This window comes from Gallus gallus, chromosome 5, assembly GCF_016699485.2.
Source record: "Gallus gallus isolate bGalGal1 chromosome 5, bGalGal1.mat.broiler.GRCg7b, whole genome shotgun sequence".
Taxonomy (NCBI): Eukaryota; Metazoa; Chordata; class Aves; order Galliformes; family Phasianidae; genus Gallus; species Gallus gallus.
In genome coordinates this window covers 57,722,831-57,739,975 of record NC_052536.1, presented here as the reverse complement: position 1 = coordinate 57,739,975, position 17,145 = coordinate 57,722,831, and the positions used below count along the sequence as shown (strand labels likewise).

The window sequence follows — 17,145 nt, the reverse complement described above, 5'->3', positions numbered from 1 at the left end:
TGCTGCATGCAGGGCCACCAACCAGCAGACCCGGGACTGCCCCAAGCAGTGAGCATCACCCCCAGCATCCTTCACCTTCCCCCATCTCCTTGCAGGTGACGCTGCACACGGGGCTGCCGGTCCCTGAGTTCTACGCCTCGCGCTCGGCCATGCAGTGAGGATGAGGCAGCACGGAGCTGCGAGCGCCGGCACCGGGGGCGGCCAGAAGGGAAGGAGGAACCCGGCTTTGGCAGTCTTCATTCTCCACCCACCAGCGCTGTCCTGTGTGTGTACGCTTCGCTGTTTAGCTCTTTTTGGCTGATGAAGTACCTAGGTAGCCCGAGATGTCCCCGTGTCCGCTTTTAGGTTCGGTTTTACCCCTTTGAGTTGGGGCTCGGAGTTGTGATGAGAGCTTCCCATCCTGCGTCCTGCTGCAGCTGGCCGAGCCGCTTGGCCAGGCTGTGGGAGGGGGCAGTGGGAGTGTTCCCCCCGAGAGGGACCCCCCCCCCGGAAAGCTTTCGCCCCCCTCCAGCCCCATTCCTTTGCAGGATATTTCTTTCCCCGTGGCCTTTCTTGCAGAGCACCTCCGCCACACACCGGGGTCAGCCCTGGATTGCTGCTGGTCCCCATAGAGCCCGGGGATGCCCTGTGCGCTACAGCAGCCCCAGCAGCACCCCGCTGCTGATGGGGTGTTGCAGCTCCCAGCCAAGACAGCAGCACCCCGGGGCGATGTTCCATGGCTGAGCTTAAACCACAGCCAGCTGCTGGAGCAGAGCTGCATCGTTGCTGGGGTCGGCACCGGCAGAGCGGTGAACAAAACTGGTCCCACCTCTGTGCCCCCAAGGCTGGGCACAGCAGGGCAGGATTTGGGGCAAACCCAGCAGCCGGCTCCCCACAAACCAGCGCCGCAGCCATACGCCGTGCAGCTCCTTGGAGGCGAGCATTTATTTTTGTAGAGCCTTAAATACTGCCCGATAGCATCCTTCCCTTGGCAGGAAAACTCACTCAGCAGTGAGGTTCTGACGGGGAGCCCAGGGATGGGGAGCACGGGGAGTTGAGCTGCACTCAGGAACCCGTGCCCGCTGCCGTGCCTGCCCCGTGGCCGTGCCCCAGGGGTGATTCAGGCTCTGGGCAGCACCGTGCCTGCTGCCCACACACCCACCTACCCAAGGGCCATGCATGCGCTCATCCCCACGCTTTGCTTTGCAGTCCTTTGCCCTCGCAGCGGCGGTGCTGCCCGTGCCATCGGAAAGCTGTGGCTCGTCGCCCCAGGTCTGGCAGAACGACTGTATATAGGTCACCCCCTCCCTACCACCCCCTCACCCCCTCCGTCCCCTCGTTGCTCTAGTACGAAACTCACCTAATTTATTGACTGGGTGCTATCTTGTTCCTTCACACCGTCGGGTCCCTCCGCTGTAGGAGAGCTGTGTTGCGGGACAACGCCGAGCGGCTCTTCGGTGATGGCCCCATGGGCTCCGTGGCCGGGTCACGGGGTGCCTTCCTCAGCCGTCCCCCCCCTTCTTTAGGATGTTCATGGTGCTTATTAGGCTCCTCATGGTCGTACGGTGTCGTCCCCACTGTCCCGCAATGATAGCTGCCTGCAGCTGCTCTGCTCCAGACAAGTGTCATGGTTGCTGTTCTAATAAAGGACTTTTATCAGATTAAAACTGAGCTTCCCTGAGCATCTCTGCGCCACCGCAGCCCCTGCAGCATCCTCATCCTCCGGGTTGGGCATTGGCCGTAGATAGAATCATGGAGTCACTGTGGTTGGGTCAGAAATGGCACAGTGCTGGCTCTTCTATGGCGCGTGCACAGCTCCCACATCCAAGGGCTCGGCTGCCGTCCCAAAGTGCCTTTTCCCAGCCGTGCCCCTCTCCAAGGACACTCATAAGTATGGGTTATTTCTGAGCACGTTCAGGAGTGATTTCGGGAGGGTCATTGCCATCCAGGCTGGGATGTATGGAATCACAGAACCACAGAATCACAGAATGGGTTGGGTTGGAAGGGACCTCAAGGATCACGAAGCTCCAACCCCCCGCCACAGGCAGGGCCACCAACCTCCACATGTAATCCCAGCCCAGGCTGCCCAGGGCCCCATCCAACCTGGCCTTCAACACCTCCAGGGATGGACGGGGCATCCACAGCCTCTCTGGACAGCTGTTCAGCACCTCCCCACTCTCATAGCAAAGAACTTCCCCTGACATCCAACTGAAATCTGCCCTCCTTAAGGAAGGAGGAAGAATCTCCCTCCTTATGGAAGGAGGGATGGCACCTGGTGGGATGCAGGGAGGGGAGAAAACCAACTAGAAATGGGGTGGTGTCCAAAAATTCCAGGAAATCACTAAGAAATCAAGTGGTTTCAATAAATTCAAGACGATAACCTGGAAATTAAATGTTTTCTAGAGATAAAAGTGGGAGCTCAGCATTACGCAGCAGTGCTGGTGAAAGCCCTCTGAACTCACCAAGTCCAACCACTGACCGTCACCACTATGGCCAATGGTGCGATCAGAGGGTCCTTAGGGTTGGAAAAGAAGGGAGCTACAGGGGGCACATAGCCGACCGGGAGGGAGAAAAGCAGAAGGGGAAGGGGTATGGTGCTTGAACACCTGGAGGTGTTCAAGGCCAGGTTGGATGGGGCCCTGGGCAGCCTGGGCTGGTATTACATGTGGAGGTTGGTGGCCCTGCCTGTGGGGGGGGGGGGGGTTGGAGCTTCGTGACCCTTGAGGTCCCTTCCAACCCGGGCCGTTCTGTGATTCTGGGTAGGGGGAAAAGAGGTCTTTGGGAGGGGGAGCTGGGGAGGGGGTGCGGGAGATCGGGCTGTGTGGGAGGGGAGCCCCAGGCGGAGGGGTGCAGAGGAGATGCCGCAGGGAAAAGGGGCGCGGGGGGGGCCGGGAGGAGCAGCGGGGCGCGGGGAGGGCGGAGGAGCGCAGCCGTTCGCCCGGCCCTCCCCGCTCCGGGCCCGGCCCTGCCCCGCCCGCTGTCCCCTCCCTCGGGGGCGGCCCGGCCCCTGGCGGAGCTCAGCCCCAGGGCGGCGCCACCCCGGGCCGAGGCGGAACCCCGCGGCCGTCCGCGCTCCGTTCCCCGCAGCGATGTCGCGGCCGCTGTCGGACCAGGAGCGGAGGAAGCAGATCAGCATCCGCGGCATCGTGGGAGCCGAGAACGTGGCCGAGCTGAAGCGGGGTTTCAACCGGCACCTGCACTTCACGCTGGTTAAGGATCGCAACGTGGCCACCCCCCGCGACTACTACTTCGCTTTGGCCCACACCGTGCGGGACCACCTGGTGGGGCGATGGATCCGCACGCAGCAGTACTACTACGAGAGGGACCCCAAGGTGGGTTCCGGGGGAGGTGGGCGGTGGGGCGCCCGGAGCTCGGGGCTCCGTACGGCTGCGCCGCTCAGCTCTGCGAAGCGTCCCGAGTGGACTTTACCGGGCGAGGCCGCTGCCCTTTGCTTTGCAAAACAAACAGAGCGCGCTGGTTCCGAGCACGGGAACGGCGGCGTCGTCCCCTGTGGGAATGGCACCGTCCTGTATAGGAATGGCGGTGTTGTCCCCTACGGGAGTGGCGTCGTCCCGCGGGGGAGCGGCGATGCCGCCGTCCCGGCCCGGGCGTGGGGGCGCCCCGGGGAACGCTGCGCTCCCGTGGAGGGCGGGTTGGGTTTGCGGAGCAGACGGAGCTGAAAGGCTGCGGGCGCAGCCCGTTGTGCAGCACCTGGGGCCGAGGGCGAGCCGTGCCGGGGATTAAGCTGTAATCCCCTCCTGCCGCCTGAACGGCGCTGTCGGCTCCAATTTATCCCAGTTTATCTATTAGTGGGAGCCGGAACCCTGCTGCTCGGTGTGACGCTGCTGCGGGGCTCCAAATGCAGGACAACCCCCTACCCTCCCCCCTCAGGTGCCGCACGCCCAGCACCGATCCCATTGCATCCCAATGCGCCGAGTGTGCGGTCAGCCCTTCTGCAGCCCCAGTCCTCCCTAAACCCGGCGCTGCTGACACCGCGGGGCGGCTCACACGAGCCCGGTGTCGGTGGCCACGTGCCCGGCAGCATCGCACACCCGGTGGGGCCGCAGCCCTACAGCAGTGCTCCTATGGCCGAGCCCGTGGGATGGCAGCACGCGGGGAAATGGGATGCGCCCGGTTCTGCTTTGCCACTTTGTGGTGCTGAGCAACGTTGGGAAATGTGTGCTCTTTAAATTTAAGCTTTGAACCAAGGTGGTTCAGCTCTTTGAGAGGGGAGATAACGGCAGGACGAGGGGAAGTGGTTTGAAGTTGAAGGAGGGCAGATTTCAGTTGGATGTCAGGGGAAGTTCTTTGCTGTGAGAGTGGTGAGGTGCTGAACAGCTGCCCAGAGGGGCTGTGAATGCCCCGTCCATCCCTGGAGGTGTTCAAGGCCAGGTTGGATGGGGCCCTGGGCAGCCTGGGCTGGGATTACATGTGGAGGTTGGTGGCCCTGCCTGTGGTGGGGTTGGAGCTTCGTGATCCTTGAGGTCCCTTCCAACCCAGGGACATCCCACTGTGTGACCTTCCCGTCCAAACAAACCCACCGTGCCCTCCTTGAAAATAACACAAGGGCCGAAACGGGGTGAGGGCAATGGACCCCCTCCAGGCCCTAAACTCCCCACTGCAAAGCGTGCCAAGAGGTGGGGTTTCCCATTGGAGCTCTGCTCTGGGAGCAGCAAGCAGCCCATGGGGCTGGCTGAGCACTGAGCGAGACCGCCTTCCTCCTGCAGAGGATCTATTACCTCTCCCTGGAGTTCTACATGGGGCGGACGCTGCAGAACACCATGATCAACCTGGGGCTGCAGAATGCCTGCGATGAGGCTGTGTACCAGGTGAGCACTGCGCTCCGGGCCCGGTGGCACTCGGGTGACACCAGGGCTGCTGAAGGGCTTTGTTTGTTTGTTTGCTTTCCTCTCCTCCCATCCCTCTGCCCCGTGCATGGCGGTCACCGCTCAGTGGGAGCTGTTGCACAACAGCAGGAGCAGCTTTCAAGCAAATGACATTCAAAGGGAGGGCGATTTATCTGTAGGGCTTTTCTAAAGCTGTTAGCACAGTGAGGCCAGGGGCAGGCGAGTATAGGAAGAGGCTCGGGTGTTGCATAGTGATTGCACAGCTGTGCAACGAGCTAAATGCTGAATGTCTCTGCAGTGAAACGTTTGGCTTCATATGCACCGGTTTGTATGTGTGTAGTGGTCCTTTGGGCAGTTCAGTGCAATGCAGAGAGGGGCTGGTGCTGCAGGACCGGCTGGGGTGCGTAGGGGTGGGGAGAAGCTGGCAAACCCTTTGGCTGTGGGTTTTTTGGAGAAGTGGGAGCTGGTGGCTCAGCTGAGTTCCTCCTGAGCTGCTGTGACAGCTTTGCATAAGCAAAACCTCTTCCTTGGTAGCACCGTGGGCCGAAAGCTGGAGATGTGTTTGTAGGGGTGCTGGAGCCCCGTCTCTGCGGGTCCCTGCTGTAGGGTGGTGTCACCTGTAAGCTTGTCCACAACGAGGGGAAGGCTGTGGGCGACCCTCATAGTGACCATAGCACTGGGGATGGACCCTGCCCCCCTCCCTCGTGTCCCCGTGTCCCAGCAGTGAGGGCAGCACCCAGGGGTGCGGGGTGGGCGCTCGGTCCCATTGCCTCCTCCTTGTCCTCAGCTGGGGTTGGACATAGAAGAGCTGGAGGAGATCGAGGAGGATGCCGGGCTCGGTAACGGTGGGCTCGGCCGGCTCGCAGGTGAGAGAACCCCCAAAAGGTGTTCCCGGGGTGGGGGCACATCCCATATGCGGGATCCATGCGCTGGGGCTCCCCGCTCCTTGCTGTTCCGTGTCCTTGGCAGCCTGCTTCCTCGACTCGATGGCAACGCTGGGGCTGGCAGCCTATGGCTATGGCATCCGCTACGAGTACGGCATCTTCAACCAGAAGATCCGCAACGGCTGGCAGGTATGGTGGGAACCCCAGGCCGTGTGTGGGGCCCTGGGCAGCCTGAGCCGGTGGGGGGCAGCCAGCCCGTGGCTGGGATGGAGCCGGGAGTGCTGTGAGGTCTCTTCCAATCCAACCGTGCTGTGACTGCATGACTCCCCCATGCAGGTGGAGGAAGCTGACGACTGGCTGCGGCATGGCAACCCCTGGGAGAAGGCCCGGCCCGAGTACATGCTGCCCGTGCACTTCTATGGCCGTGTGGAGCACACTGCCAATGGCACCAAGTGGGTGGACACCCAGGTACGGGGGCACGGCTGGCACGCAGGGCTCCCAGGTGGCTAGTGTCCTGCTGCTCTGTGCGGTGACAGCCTACATCCAGCTGCTGCTGGTACCTGAAGGCGTCTCTCCTTCTCCGGAGGGCTTCTTGCAGCCAGCAGGCAGAGCTGGAGTGTCCCCACAGCCGGGGCTCTGGGGACCTTGGGGAACCTTTGGGGTCTTTTGGGGTCCAAGCACATCCCCGCACCTGTTGCCATTGCAGCCCTGGTGGTGGGGGTGGGAGGGTTCCGGCAGGGCACGGGGGTGTGGGGACATGGGGACATGGTGCCCGCAGTCTGCCCAACCTCACCAATGCCCCAGGTGGTGCTGGCGCTGCCCTACGATACCCCTGTGCCCGGGTACATGAACAACACCGTCAACACCATGCGCCTGTGGTCGGCTCGGGCACCCAACGACTTCAACCTGCGGGACTGTAAGTGGGGGCTGGCGGGGGCCGGGTGGGATGGGGTACAGCAAGGCCACTCTGACCGTGCACCTCTGCAGTCAATGTTGGGGACTACATCCAGGCTGTGCTGGACAGGAACCTGGCTGAGAACATCTCCCGTGTCCTCTATCCCAACGACAACGTGAGTCAGGCGTTCTCGCTGTGTGTGATGAGTGGCACAGAGGTGCCACGTGGGCCCTTCCCTGTGTGCCCACTGCCCATCCCACTCCTCTCACCCGCAGTTCTTTGAGGGGAAGGAGCTGCGTCTGAAGCAGGAATACTTCGTCGTGGCCGCCACCCTGCAGGACATCATCCGCCGCTTCAAAGCATCCAAATTTGGGAGCACGGAAAGCGTCCGCACCGTGTTTGACTCCTTCCCTGACCAGGTACAAAGCAGGGTTACACCACCTGCCTCCAGCCCAGCGATCCGCCTCCCCGTTGTGTGATGCGCTCCGGTGCCGTTTGGTGAACTCAGGGCTGCTGTGGCTGATGGGTGCCACCGTGTCCCCGCAGGTCGCCATCCAGCTGAACGACACACACCCTGCCATGGCCATCCCCGAGCTGATGAGGATCTTTGTGGATATTGAGAAGCTGCCCTGGAGCAAGGTTGGGGGATGGGTTCAGCTTTCCGTGCCGCAGGGCGTCCAACTGCAGGGCAATGGGTGCTGCACCTCCTCCTTGTCTATAGGGGCCATACGCCCGTTAGCGCTCATTAATAGGATGGTAGGACGAGAGTACGGCCCTAAGTTGTGCTGGGGGGAGTCAGGCTGGGTAATGGGGAAACATTTCTTCTCCCAAAGAGCGGTGCTGCAGTGGCACAGCTGCCCAGGAGTGGTGGGGTCACCGTCCCTGCAGGTGTTCCAGAGCCGTGGGATGTGGCACTGAGGGCTGTGGGCACGGTGGGGTGGGCTGGGGGATCTCAAAGGGCTTTTCCAACCTCAGTGATTCTATGATTCTAATTAAGCAGCGCATTTCCACTGTTGGAAAATCATGGAAAATTCCAGTGGGTGCTGGGAAGGGATGAGCCTGTGCTGCCCACCCAAACCATGCTGGGGCCGTGGTTCTGGGTGTAGGAGCACGTGTGGGTGCTCACACTCAGCCGGGTGCCCCAGAGCTGCCCCTGATGCTGCTCTCCTGCCTGCAGGCCTGGGACATCACCAAGCAGACATTTGCCTACACGAACCACACCGTGCTGCCCGAAGCCCTGGAGCGCTGGCCGGTGGACCTGGTGGAGAAGCTGCTCCCCAGACACCTGGAAATCATCTATGAGATCAACCAGAGGCACCTGGACGTGAGTGGGTTGGGGGCTGTAGGTGATGGGGGTCGCACTGGGGGACGGTGCACAAACCGCACTGTGTGGTTGGTGGCTGGGTGGTTCTGCAGCTCTCTGGGGAGGAACTGGGTGAAGCAATGCAAAGCCCTTCTTGTTGCTGTTGCCCAGACAGGTTGTGGGGTCTCCTTGGAGACCTTCATGGGGCTGAGCACCAGCTCTGGGTGTCCCTGCCAGTGCAGGAGTTGGGCCAGAGGGACCCAGAGCTCCCTGCCAGCCACAGCATTCTGTATTGCTATCCACAGCTGGTGGCTGTTTAAAATACTTAAAATGCTTCATGGACTTTCAAGTTGACATTTCTTTGCTCCTTGAGCACTGAACTCATCCTGGAAAAGGATGAGGATGGCTTGAACCCCACGGAGAAGGTTCGTGCCATCACCCTGGAGTAGAAGCCGTCACTCTGGCTGGCACCAAATGTATTGAGGACATTGCTGTGGTCCCCTCCTCGGGTGGTGGTCTGTTGGGTTGGCTGCTCACCCCCTCCCCCCGCCCCCCACAGCATATTGCGTTCCTCTTCCCCAACGACGTGGACCGGCTGCGGAGGATGTCCCTGATAGAGGAGGGAGGCACCAAGAGGATCAACATGGCTCACCTCTGCATCGTCGGCTCCCATGCTGTCAACGGAGTGGCCAAGATCCACTCTGAGATCGTCAAGTCTGAAGTGTAAGGGTGGGTGGGATGCGGTGGGCGATCCCCCCGGGCACAGAGCTGACGTTGCCCCCTCCTTGCCCTTGCAGCTTCAGGGACTTTGCAGAGCTGGAGCCAGACAAGTTCCAGAACAAGACCAACGGCATCACCCCACGGCGCTGGCTGCTGCTCTGCAACCCGGGGCTGGCCGAGCTCATCGCAGAGGTATGGGTGGCACTGCACGTGGCTCCCAGCCTTGGGGGTCATCATAGAGACATGGAACAGCTTGGGTTGGAAGGGACCTCAGGGATCAATGTTGTGGATGCCCCATCCCTGCAGGCATTCAAGGCCAGGCTGGATGTGGCTCTGGGCAGCCTGGGCTGCTGGTTGGCGACCCTGCACGTAGCAGGGGGTTGGAACTGGATGGGCATTGTGGTCCTTTTCATCCCAGGCCATTCAATGATCATTGAGTTCCAGCCCTGAGCTGGGCACGAGCCATCAGCATGTGCTTGCGTTGAGGTCCCTTCCAATCCAACCCATTCTCTGAGCTCCCACGTGGCCGCAGTCCGTCGGTACTTTGCGGTCAGCACGTGGCTGTGCTCCTCTCACAGAAAATAGGGGAGGACTACGTGCGGGACCTGAGCCAGCTGGCAAAGCTGCACGAGTTTGTGGATGACGACCTGTTCATCAGGGAGGTCGCCAAAGTGAAGCAGGTGAGGAGCATGGATAAGGGGGCGTGGATTTGGGGAGTGTGGATTTGGGGGGTCGTGGGGCTGACGCCCACCCTGCCCTCGGCCAGGAGAACAAGGTGAAGTTTGCACTGTACCTGGAGAAGGAGTACAAGGTGAAGATCAACCCGTCCTCCATGTTTGATGTGCACGTGAAGAGGATCCACGAGTACAAGCGGCAGCTGATGAACTGCCTGCACATCATCACCATGTACAACCGTAAGGCCCCGTGGGTATGGGCAGGGGATGGGCAGGAGATGGCACACAGCTGACATCGGTGCTGCCCTGTCCTCCAGGCATCAAGAGGGACCCTGTGAAGCTCTTCGTCCCTAGGACGGTGATCATTGGAGGCAAGGTAAGCTGCGTTTGGAGGAAGCCCTTGGAATGCCCTACAAAGGAGGCCCCAGCACTCCGGGCCCACCATGGCTCTGCCCCTAGGCTGCCCCAGGGTACCACATGGCCAAAATGATCATCAAGCTCATCAACGCCGTGGCCCAGGTGGTCAACAACGACCCCGTTGTGGGGAGCAAGCTGAAGGTCATCTTCCTGGAGAACTATAGGGTTTCCCTGGCAGAGAAGGGTACGTCCTATAGGGGAACGCCAGCGCTACGGCCGCTCGTTGGGCTGCGTCCTTCAGCACGGCCTTGGTGAGCCCCTTGCCCTGTGCTCTGTTGGCAGTGATCCCTGCCACCGACCTGTCGGAGCAGATCTCCACGGCGGGCACCGAGGCGTCGGGCACGGGGAACATGAAGTTCATGCTGAATGGAGCCCTGACCATCGGCACCATGGATGGAGCCAACGTGGAGATGGCCGAGGAGGCCGGAGAGGAAAACCTCTTCATCTTTGGGATGAGGGTGGAGGACGTGGCAGAGCTGGACAAGGATGGGTGAGGGATGGGGAGGTGGTGGGGATACGGTGGGCTTTGGGGTTGGCGCGGGCTCACGATCTCTGCCCCCCAGCTACAATGCCCAGCAGTACTATGACCGGCTCCCCGAGCTGAAGCAGGCAGTTGACCAGATCCGGAGTGGCTTCTTCTCCTCGGATGAGCCAGACCTCTTCAGGGATGTGGTCGACATGCTCTTCCATCACGACCGGTGAGGTTCATGGCTGGGATGCCACCCATCCCTGGGCTCCAGCTCCACGTCACAATTATTGGGGTTGGAGAAGACCTCTGAGATCCCCAAATCCCACCCCCACTGCCCACGTCCCGCAGTGCCACATCTCCACTGCTCTGCAACACCCCCAGGGTGACCCCACCACTCCCGGGCAGCTGTGCCAGTGCCCAACCACTCTTTCAGAGAAGAAACTGTTCCTAATATCCAACCCCGAACCTTCCCCTTGCAGCCATTAGCTCACGTCCTAAAGAAGACCATATACCCATAGCCCTACCCCCCCTGCCTGATAATATCCCATTTCCTGCCCCGGCTCCCGTGCACAGGGAAAAGCAATTTGTGTACCCCTGGTACAAAAGGCTCTCTGTGCTCAGCCCTTCAGCTGGGCTGCATTAAACCTGCATTAAGGCTGGAATGCATTCGGGTGCACAGCTCTTCATACAATCATAGAATGGCTTGGGCTGGAAGGGACCTCACGGACCATGAAGCTCCAACCCCCAACCACAGGCAGGGCCACCAACCTCCACATTTCACACCAGACCAGCCCTTGCCCGATGATGGATGCCTTCAGGTATCTAAAGGGCTTTTCTAAAGGGCTGTGATTCAGTAGAAGCTGGGGAAGGTAAATTTATCTGAAGCATCCATTTGAGCGTCCCGTTCCTCCATGCCAGCCATGCTCTCACGCTGCTCCCCCTCACTCCTCCCTTCTTTTTTTCTGCCTCAGGTTTAAAGTCTTTGCAGATTACGAGGCTTATGTCAAGTGCCAGGAGAAAGTCAGCGAGCTGTACCTGGTGAGTGGGGAGGGCACAGGGAGGGGCGTCTGCTGTGGGACCCCAAAACAGCACCGGGCTGTGCGGATGGGCACCCATAGATACAGCCCTCCCTCCGTCCCCCCTTTCTCTCGCAGAACTCCAAGGCGTGGACCAAGATGGTCATCAGGAACATTGCAGCTGCAGGCAAGTTCTCCAGCGACCGCACCATCAAGGAGTACGCGCGGGACATCTGGCACGTGGAGCCCTCCGACCTGAAGATCCCACCGCCCAACGAGCCGCGGGAGGGGGCCGAGGACAGGACCCCCAACGGCACTGCAGCGCGGGCATAGGGCAGGGGAGGGGCACAGAGCTGAAAGCGAAACCATTCCGACCCATTGCTTGCGATAGGGGCTCAAAGTAAAAGCGCTGCGCGGAGGCGGAGTGGGGGTCGCGGGAGGTGGAACGAGGAACTGAGCTTCACTGCAAAGCTAACTGCTGAAAGTGCAGGGGATGGGGTGTTTGCAGCGCACCTCGCCCTGCTCCTGGTCCCTGCTTGACCCCTCTGTCCCTGCGGCTGTATCTCCACCCCCCAAGCACCCCCCAGCAGTGGGAGGACGAGCGTGGGTCTCAGTGTTTATTACATACAGCAGCAGTAGGGTCAGTGCAACGGTGGGATCCCAGTGCAGGGCAGGGGCAGTGCTTATGGGCGCTGCAGGCAGCAGCTGGAGTCACTTCATGTTCAAGAAGTCTCTGCAACGAGATGCAATAAACCTCACGCTGTGTCACTCACCCCTGCTGCTCATTTTGTATCCCACGGGGGCTGTCCCTGTGTCACCCCGTGTGTCACTGCAGTGCTGATGGGCTTGGAGCAGTGATGGGGGCTCAGCAAATCAATGGCTGTGAGTGCCATGGGATGGGGATGGGGATGGGGATGGGATGGGATGATTCTCCGTGGGGCTGTGAAGGAGCGCAGGGAAGGGTTGTGCTGTGCCCCACGTTTCTGCAGGGCAGCACTTACTTCACCAGGGTGGGCAGCTCTGGGTTGGAGGAGATGTAGTCGTGGCCCAGCCCCAGCTTCCCGGGGAAGGTGATGAACTTCACCTTGCTCTTGTCCTTGTAGGCTCTGCGTGCGGTCTCGAAGAGCTGCAGCGGGGTGGGAGCAGGGTTAGTGGCACAGGACCCCAGTGGGGTCCCAATCCCCCTCCCTGCCTTTTAGCCCCCAGAGCAGGTGACCCACCTGGCGTCCCAGCCGCGGGGGCAGCACGGTGTCATCCTCTGCGTGCAGGATGAGCAGCGGGCAGGCCAGCACCTTCACACTGTAGGAGGGGGTCAGCACGGGGCTGCAGGAGCCTCTCCTGCCCCATTAACCCCCCTGACATGACCCTAGCCCCCCACCCACCCCCCACTGCCTTTGAGGGCCACCCTTGGCGTCCAGGGCTGCTGATGGGCAATGCTCAGGGTGCTCACTCCAGGACTGAGCACCTGATAACGTAATAATAGCAATAATAATAACCCAAAACACTGTTCAGGGATGCTCTGACTGGAAAAGCACCTACAGACCATGCAGTTTTAGCGAGGGTGTCCGCGAAGGCCAAGCCAAGAGGACCCCATCACCATAGTGCTCATCCCCAACACCATGGTGCCATGGTGCCACGTGGGCAGCATTCAAGTACGTTATGCTCAAAAAATAAAACTAATGGTGCTGCAGTGGCACAGCTGCCCAGGGAGGTGGTGGAGTCACCGCCCCTGGAGGGGATCAGGAGCCGTGGAGATGTGGCACTGAGGGATGTGGGCAGTGGAGATGGGGGGGATGGGGGGTTGGGGATGTCAGAGGTCTTCTCCAACCTGAATGGTTCTACAACCAGATGGTGGGCTTGGCTCGACAGTAATGTTGGTACCTGCCCTTATACAAATAAAAGGCATGACTAAGCTAAGCAAATACAACTGGGAATGCACCACGGTGTGCAACACCCCGCCCAGCTCCTGCTGTCCCCGTGCCCTCACCCCGTCCCATTGGGCACTCACTTCTCATCATTGCGGAAGAACATGTTGCCCAGAGCCATGGAGTCCAAGATGAGGTACTCGAAACCTGGGAACTGCCGATAAATCTGCTCAGGAGAGAGCAGGGCCCTCACTGAGCTGCTGCCAGGGGCTGCAGTGCCACAGTGCGGGGAGCTGTGCTCACCTTAGTGATGGGGATGTTGGCGGCTGCGTCGCGGATGTTGGTGTAGGGGGACTCCAGCACAACGGCGTCCACCTGGACCCCTGGGGGCAGCGTGGGGTAGGAGTCAGATGGGACATCCCCGTCCCCAGAAGGAGGATGGGGACAGACAGTTGTCCCCCCTTGATGATACCCGAGGAGAGTGATGCAGCCCCCCAAAGTCTGCTGTCCAAAAAGTGGTGTTACCTCGCTCCTCCTGCAGCTTTCTGGCCGCGTTTGTCGCGATCCTACAACACAGGAGGTGGTAATAAGGTAGGGGGGGAGCCCTACAGCATGCCCCCCGCTTGGCCCCACACCTACCCGGTCCCCAGGGAGTGTCCCCAGAAGATGATGGAGCTGTTCCCACTGCGTGCTTTGGCCCAGTCGTACAGCGCCAGGACGTCAGTGGTGAAGCCGCTCTCCGAGGGTTGTCCACTGGAGTCCCCATAGCCTGCAAGGACACGTTCCCACATCACCACCCGGGGGGGACAGTCCCCAGGGTGAGGGCTGGGGAGTGGCCGTACCTCTGTAGTCCAGGGCCAGGATGTGGAAGCCGGCAGCCCCCATCAGCTGGTGGACATGGCACAGCATTCGTTAAGGTGTCCCCATGTCACCTCCCATGCGCGAGGCACGTCCCGGCCCCCACTTACCTTCATGAACTGGATCCGGTGGCGCGCAGCCCTGGTGAGGAAGGAGAGGATAAAGCAAGGATAAAGCTCAGGGTGCCTTCCCGCTCCAGCAGGACGGGGCCAGCTGGGGGACACTGTCACGTTGGACAAGGGACAGTTCCACACCCGTGGTAGCAAAAGAAGAGCGCCCAGCTCTCACATGGGCCAACATCACCATTTGCCCATCGGGTCAGGCAGCCCATGGGTACTTGCCTGGTGCCCCCGTTACCGTGTAGGTAGATGATGATGGGGTGAGCATCAGCCAGAGCCTCCTCGAACCAGCGCTGCTCCCGACCTCGCGCCTCATTCCCACTGCTGCCCGGCACCGTGTGCCTGCAGGGATGGACACGGCTCATCCCCAGCCCACAGCCACCAAAGGGAGGACAAGGAGCTGGGACACCCTGCTCACCAGATGCCAACGGTGACGCCCGGCTCGGTGGGCAGGTAGAGGCTGATGGTGTTGTTGAGCAGCAGCGCCGGCTGCCGCAGGTCCGCAAAGAAAGGGAAGGCCACTGCGGGACACGGCACGGCCAAGGGTTGGATGAGATGATCCCAAGTGGTCTCTTCCAACCTCAGCCGCTCTGTGACTCTGGGTCCCCTCTAAGCCAGCTGTACCTCTCGGTTGGTTGGGTTGGGTTTGTTTTGTTGGCTTTATTTGACATAGTTCACCCCAAGGACCAACCCCATTGCAGCACGGCCACCGCCTGCCATAGGGACATGTTGTGTACCCAGATGTGTTGCAACATCTGGCAACAGGCAGCGTCGCTTGCAAAACGTGGGGTGCCCAATGGAGAGCTGCTGTGAGCTCTGTGAGCACGCTGTGCATATTTTGGGACCCCTTCCCAAGCTGCCACCCCAAAAACAAGGGCAGCATCCCAAAAAAGAGTGCCTTGTTTGCTACTGCTTAGGATGAGCTCTCGGTGCTGGGGTACTCACGGAAGTTTAGGAAGACAAATTTGGTGAGGATGACAGGGAAGAGGCGGATGAGGAAGGGCACGGAGATGTAGATAAGGAGCAGCTGCAGGAGGACGGTGTGCAGTCGGGGGCACCAGCCCAGCCAGCCCCTGTGGGACACAGCACAGTCAGCACGGCCCCTTTGGACCCAATTGTTTGTCCCCCCCAAGACCAGGCCCTGACGTTGGGTTTGTCCTTCCAAGACCAGGGACTCACGTTGGCTTTGTTTTCTCCGTTGCTGATTTATGGCTGTGCTCCCCCAGTTTGGGTTTTGGGGATGGAGCAGAGCCCTCAGAGCTGTGATTCAGCATCACCGGAGGGCACCACCCGGTCCCCCACAGCCTCCCACGGGGACATGAGTGGGCAGGAAGGGCAGGGCACATGCCAAGTGAGCCACCGGTGTTGTGATGACACCCAGAGCCCAGAGGTGACAGAAGTGTCCCAAACCTGGGGACAAGGAAGGAGCTGGGAAAGGGCTTTGGGAAGCCCCGGTGCTGCAGACAAACAACACAAAGAGCAGATGAGGGATGCCATCAGCACGGGGGTGATGCTCCAACAGCAACCTCATCTCACCCCAAAGCACTGGGGACACATCCACACCCTCCGCAGTTGCAGCAGTTTTGAAACGAGCACCCAAGAGGATTGGAAATGCCAAACTCTGCAGCTTCCAGGCACCACGGTGCCCTGTGCACAGCAATGGGGCAACCAGCAGGGATTTGGGGCACAGGTATCCGTGCGCGTCAAAGCAGAGCTCAGCAGCACTGTGGGGCCGTGTTAGGGTGGATTTGGCACCACAGCCTCAGGCAGTGTTGCAGGGAAGGGCTGCAAAGGGCAGTTTGATGCGGCCCATGGGCAGGTGCTGCCCTGTCCTCCAGGCATCGCAGGGTGCAGAACCCCACGTGCTGCACCAGCGGGGCTCCCCGTCGTTAGGGCTAATTACCGGGTGCTGCACCCCGTCACCAAGTGCAGGGGCGAGCGCTCACACCCTGCTTGCACAACATCCCGCAGGTGGGGCAGGTAGGGCCAGGGCGGGGGGCCGCACAGAGGGGTGGCACAGCCATGGCAAAGGGATCTGGTGTGCGGAGGGGTGACACGGGGACACGGTACGGCAGAGGGACTTCGGGACACGGCACGGGGTCGGGGCAACGTGACACTGGACGCGGTCCTGGCATGGAGTTTGGCCAAGGAAAAGTGATCGTGGAGGTCAGGGGCGCACGGCTGTGGGGGCTGGGAACGCAAGGTCACCGGGATCGGGGACACACGGCCAGAGCGGGGTGGCTCTGCCATAGGGGCGCACGTGGCCACACGCCCGCGGACACAGCGCTACGCCACAGGGCACGGCGGCGCTGCTCGGCGCGCAGTAACCCCGAGGCGGAGCTGGGGGCCGGGGACCGGAGCCGGGTACTCACCGCCGGGGCCGCTCCGCGCTCTGCTCCGCCGCCTTCCCGCTGCCATCGCCGTCCCCACGTCCCGCAGCCTCCGCGCCGCCGCGTCGCCGCATCGCGCCGTCCGACTGCCGCCCCGCCGCTAGGCCACGCCTCCGCCGCTAAGCCACGCCCCTCCCGGCTCAACCCGCCACTCACAGCGTCGCTCCTCCTCAAGGCCACGCCTCCCGCGCGCTAAACCACGCCCCCTCCTAGGCCTCGCCAATCACAGCCTGGTTCCTGCCCGAGAGCCACGCCCACTTCCCGCGGGACACTCCCACGTGCGGCGCCCCGGAGCAGCGGCGGGGCAGTAGAAGGAGGGGGGGGGGACATAAATAATGAATCAAATAAAAATGATAAAAGCCAACCGAACCAAAATAATAACAATAATAATAATAAATAATACAGAAAAAAAAATTAAAAATTAAAAAAAAAAGATAAGCGCCGAGAGACGGAGCCGGGGCTGCGCAGCGGCGGGCCCAGGAATGCGCCGGGTTGGACGTAGGATGGCAGCACAGAGCTGCAGGCGGACGCCTATCGCCATTGTGTTTGGGCGAGAATAAAGGAAAGCCCATCCGTTTGGGCTTCGTCCATCCCGACCTCTCCCCGCCCCGGCTGTAGGGTTGCTCTCGGCTGTTATCCCGTTGCTATACGCTTCTCTCGCTCGGGTTTTGTGCTGTTCGTGTAGGTTTGCTGCTGGAACACACTGCTT

The 17,145-nt window shown here is 60.9% G+C and overlaps 3 protein-coding genes across 22 annotated transcripts in view; 2 read left to right on the top strand and 1 right to left on the bottom strand.

Annotated features, from left to right (window-relative positions):
* The window catches only part of TRIM9 (tripartite motif containing 9), a 31,544-nt gene extending 29,898 nt beyond the window's left edge, over positions 1-1,646 (top strand). For all 18 annotated transcript variants that reach the window (XM_040701824.2, XM_015276764.4, XM_040701823.2 and 15 more), the window contains one exon: positions 96-1,646. In XM_040701824.2, the coding sequence (XP_040557758.1) occupies positions 96-158 (63 nt within the window). In that variant the 3' untranslated portion in view covers positions 159-1,646. The remainder of the gene's footprint in view (positions 1-95) is intronic.
* Positions 1,647-3,015: 1,369 nt separating this feature from the next.
* On the top strand, positions 3,016-11,976 carry PYGL (phosphorylase, glycogen, liver). 2 transcript variants are annotated; one of them, NM_204392.2, is made up of 20 exons: positions 3,016-3,311; positions 4,707-4,808; positions 5,614-5,692; positions 5,796-5,899; positions 6,047-6,178; positions 6,515-6,626; positions 6,698-6,780; positions 6,881-7,024; positions 7,152-7,244; positions 7,783-7,929; positions 8,468-8,631; positions 8,706-8,820; positions 9,207-9,308; positions 9,395-9,542; positions 9,620-9,678; positions 9,762-9,903; positions 10,002-10,209; positions 10,283-10,417; positions 11,160-11,226; positions 11,343-11,976. In NM_204392.2, the coding sequence occupies exons 1-20, from the start codon at positions 3,069-3,071 to the stop codon at positions 11,535-11,537; spliced, it is 2,574 nt and encodes an 857-aa protein (NP_989723.2). In that variant the 5' UTR covers positions 3,016-3,068; the 3' UTR covers positions 11,538-11,976. The 2 variants fall into 2 exon arrangements, with proteins under 2 accessions (NP_989723.2, XP_046797317.1); XM_046941361.1 differs by lacking the exon at positions 3,016-3,311 and having other exon boundaries at positions 4,767-5,150.
* ABHD12B (abhydrolase domain containing 12B) lies at positions 11,808-16,524 on the bottom strand. Of its 2 annotated transcripts, none has more exons than XM_003641451.6 (13): positions 16,419-16,524; positions 14,992-15,119; positions 14,465-14,567; positions 14,269-14,388; positions 14,038-14,068; positions 13,912-13,957; positions 13,709-13,838; positions 13,595-13,635; positions 13,373-13,452; positions 13,213-13,295; positions 12,425-12,503; positions 12,206-12,330; positions 11,808-11,937 (listed from the first exon to the last, which is right to left on the bottom strand). In XM_003641451.6, the coding sequence occupies exons 1-13, from the start codon at positions 16,508-16,510 to the stop codon at positions 11,916-11,918; spliced, it is 1,080 nt and encodes a 359-aa protein (XP_003641499.1). In that variant the 5' UTR covers positions 16,511-16,524; the 3' UTR covers positions 11,808-11,915. The 2 variants fall into 2 exon arrangements, with proteins under 2 accessions (XP_003641499.1, XP_025006919.1); XM_025151151.3 differs by having other exon boundaries at positions 13,213-13,283.
* Between the last annotated feature and the right edge of the window lie 621 nt (positions 16,525-17,145).

Coding starts and splice junctions, on each gene's coding strand:
- PYGL (NM_204392.2), top strand. CDS start 3,069: ATGTCGCGGCCGCTGTCGGACCAGGAGCGGAGGAAGCAGATCAGCATC. Junction 5,900..6,046: donor AGATCCGCAACGGCTGGCAG/GTATGGTGGGAA, acceptor TCCCCCATGCAG/GTGGAGGAAGCTGACGACTG. Junction 6,781..6,880: donor TCCTCTATCCCAACGACAAC/GTGAGTCAGGCG, acceptor TCTCACCCGCAG/TTCTTTGAGGGGAAGGAGCT.
- ABHD12B (XM_003641451.6), bottom strand. CDS start 16,510: ATGCGGCGACGCGGCGGCGCGGAGGCTGCGGGACGTGGGGACGGCGAT. Junction 14,389..14,464: donor GGCGTCACCGTTGGCATCTG/GTGAGCAGGGTG, acceptor CCATCCCTGCAG/GCACACGGTGCCGGGCAGCA. Junction 11,938..12,205: donor GAGCTGCCCACCCTGGTGAA/GTAAGTGCTGCC, acceptor ATCTCGTTGCAG/AGACTTCTTGAACATGAAGT.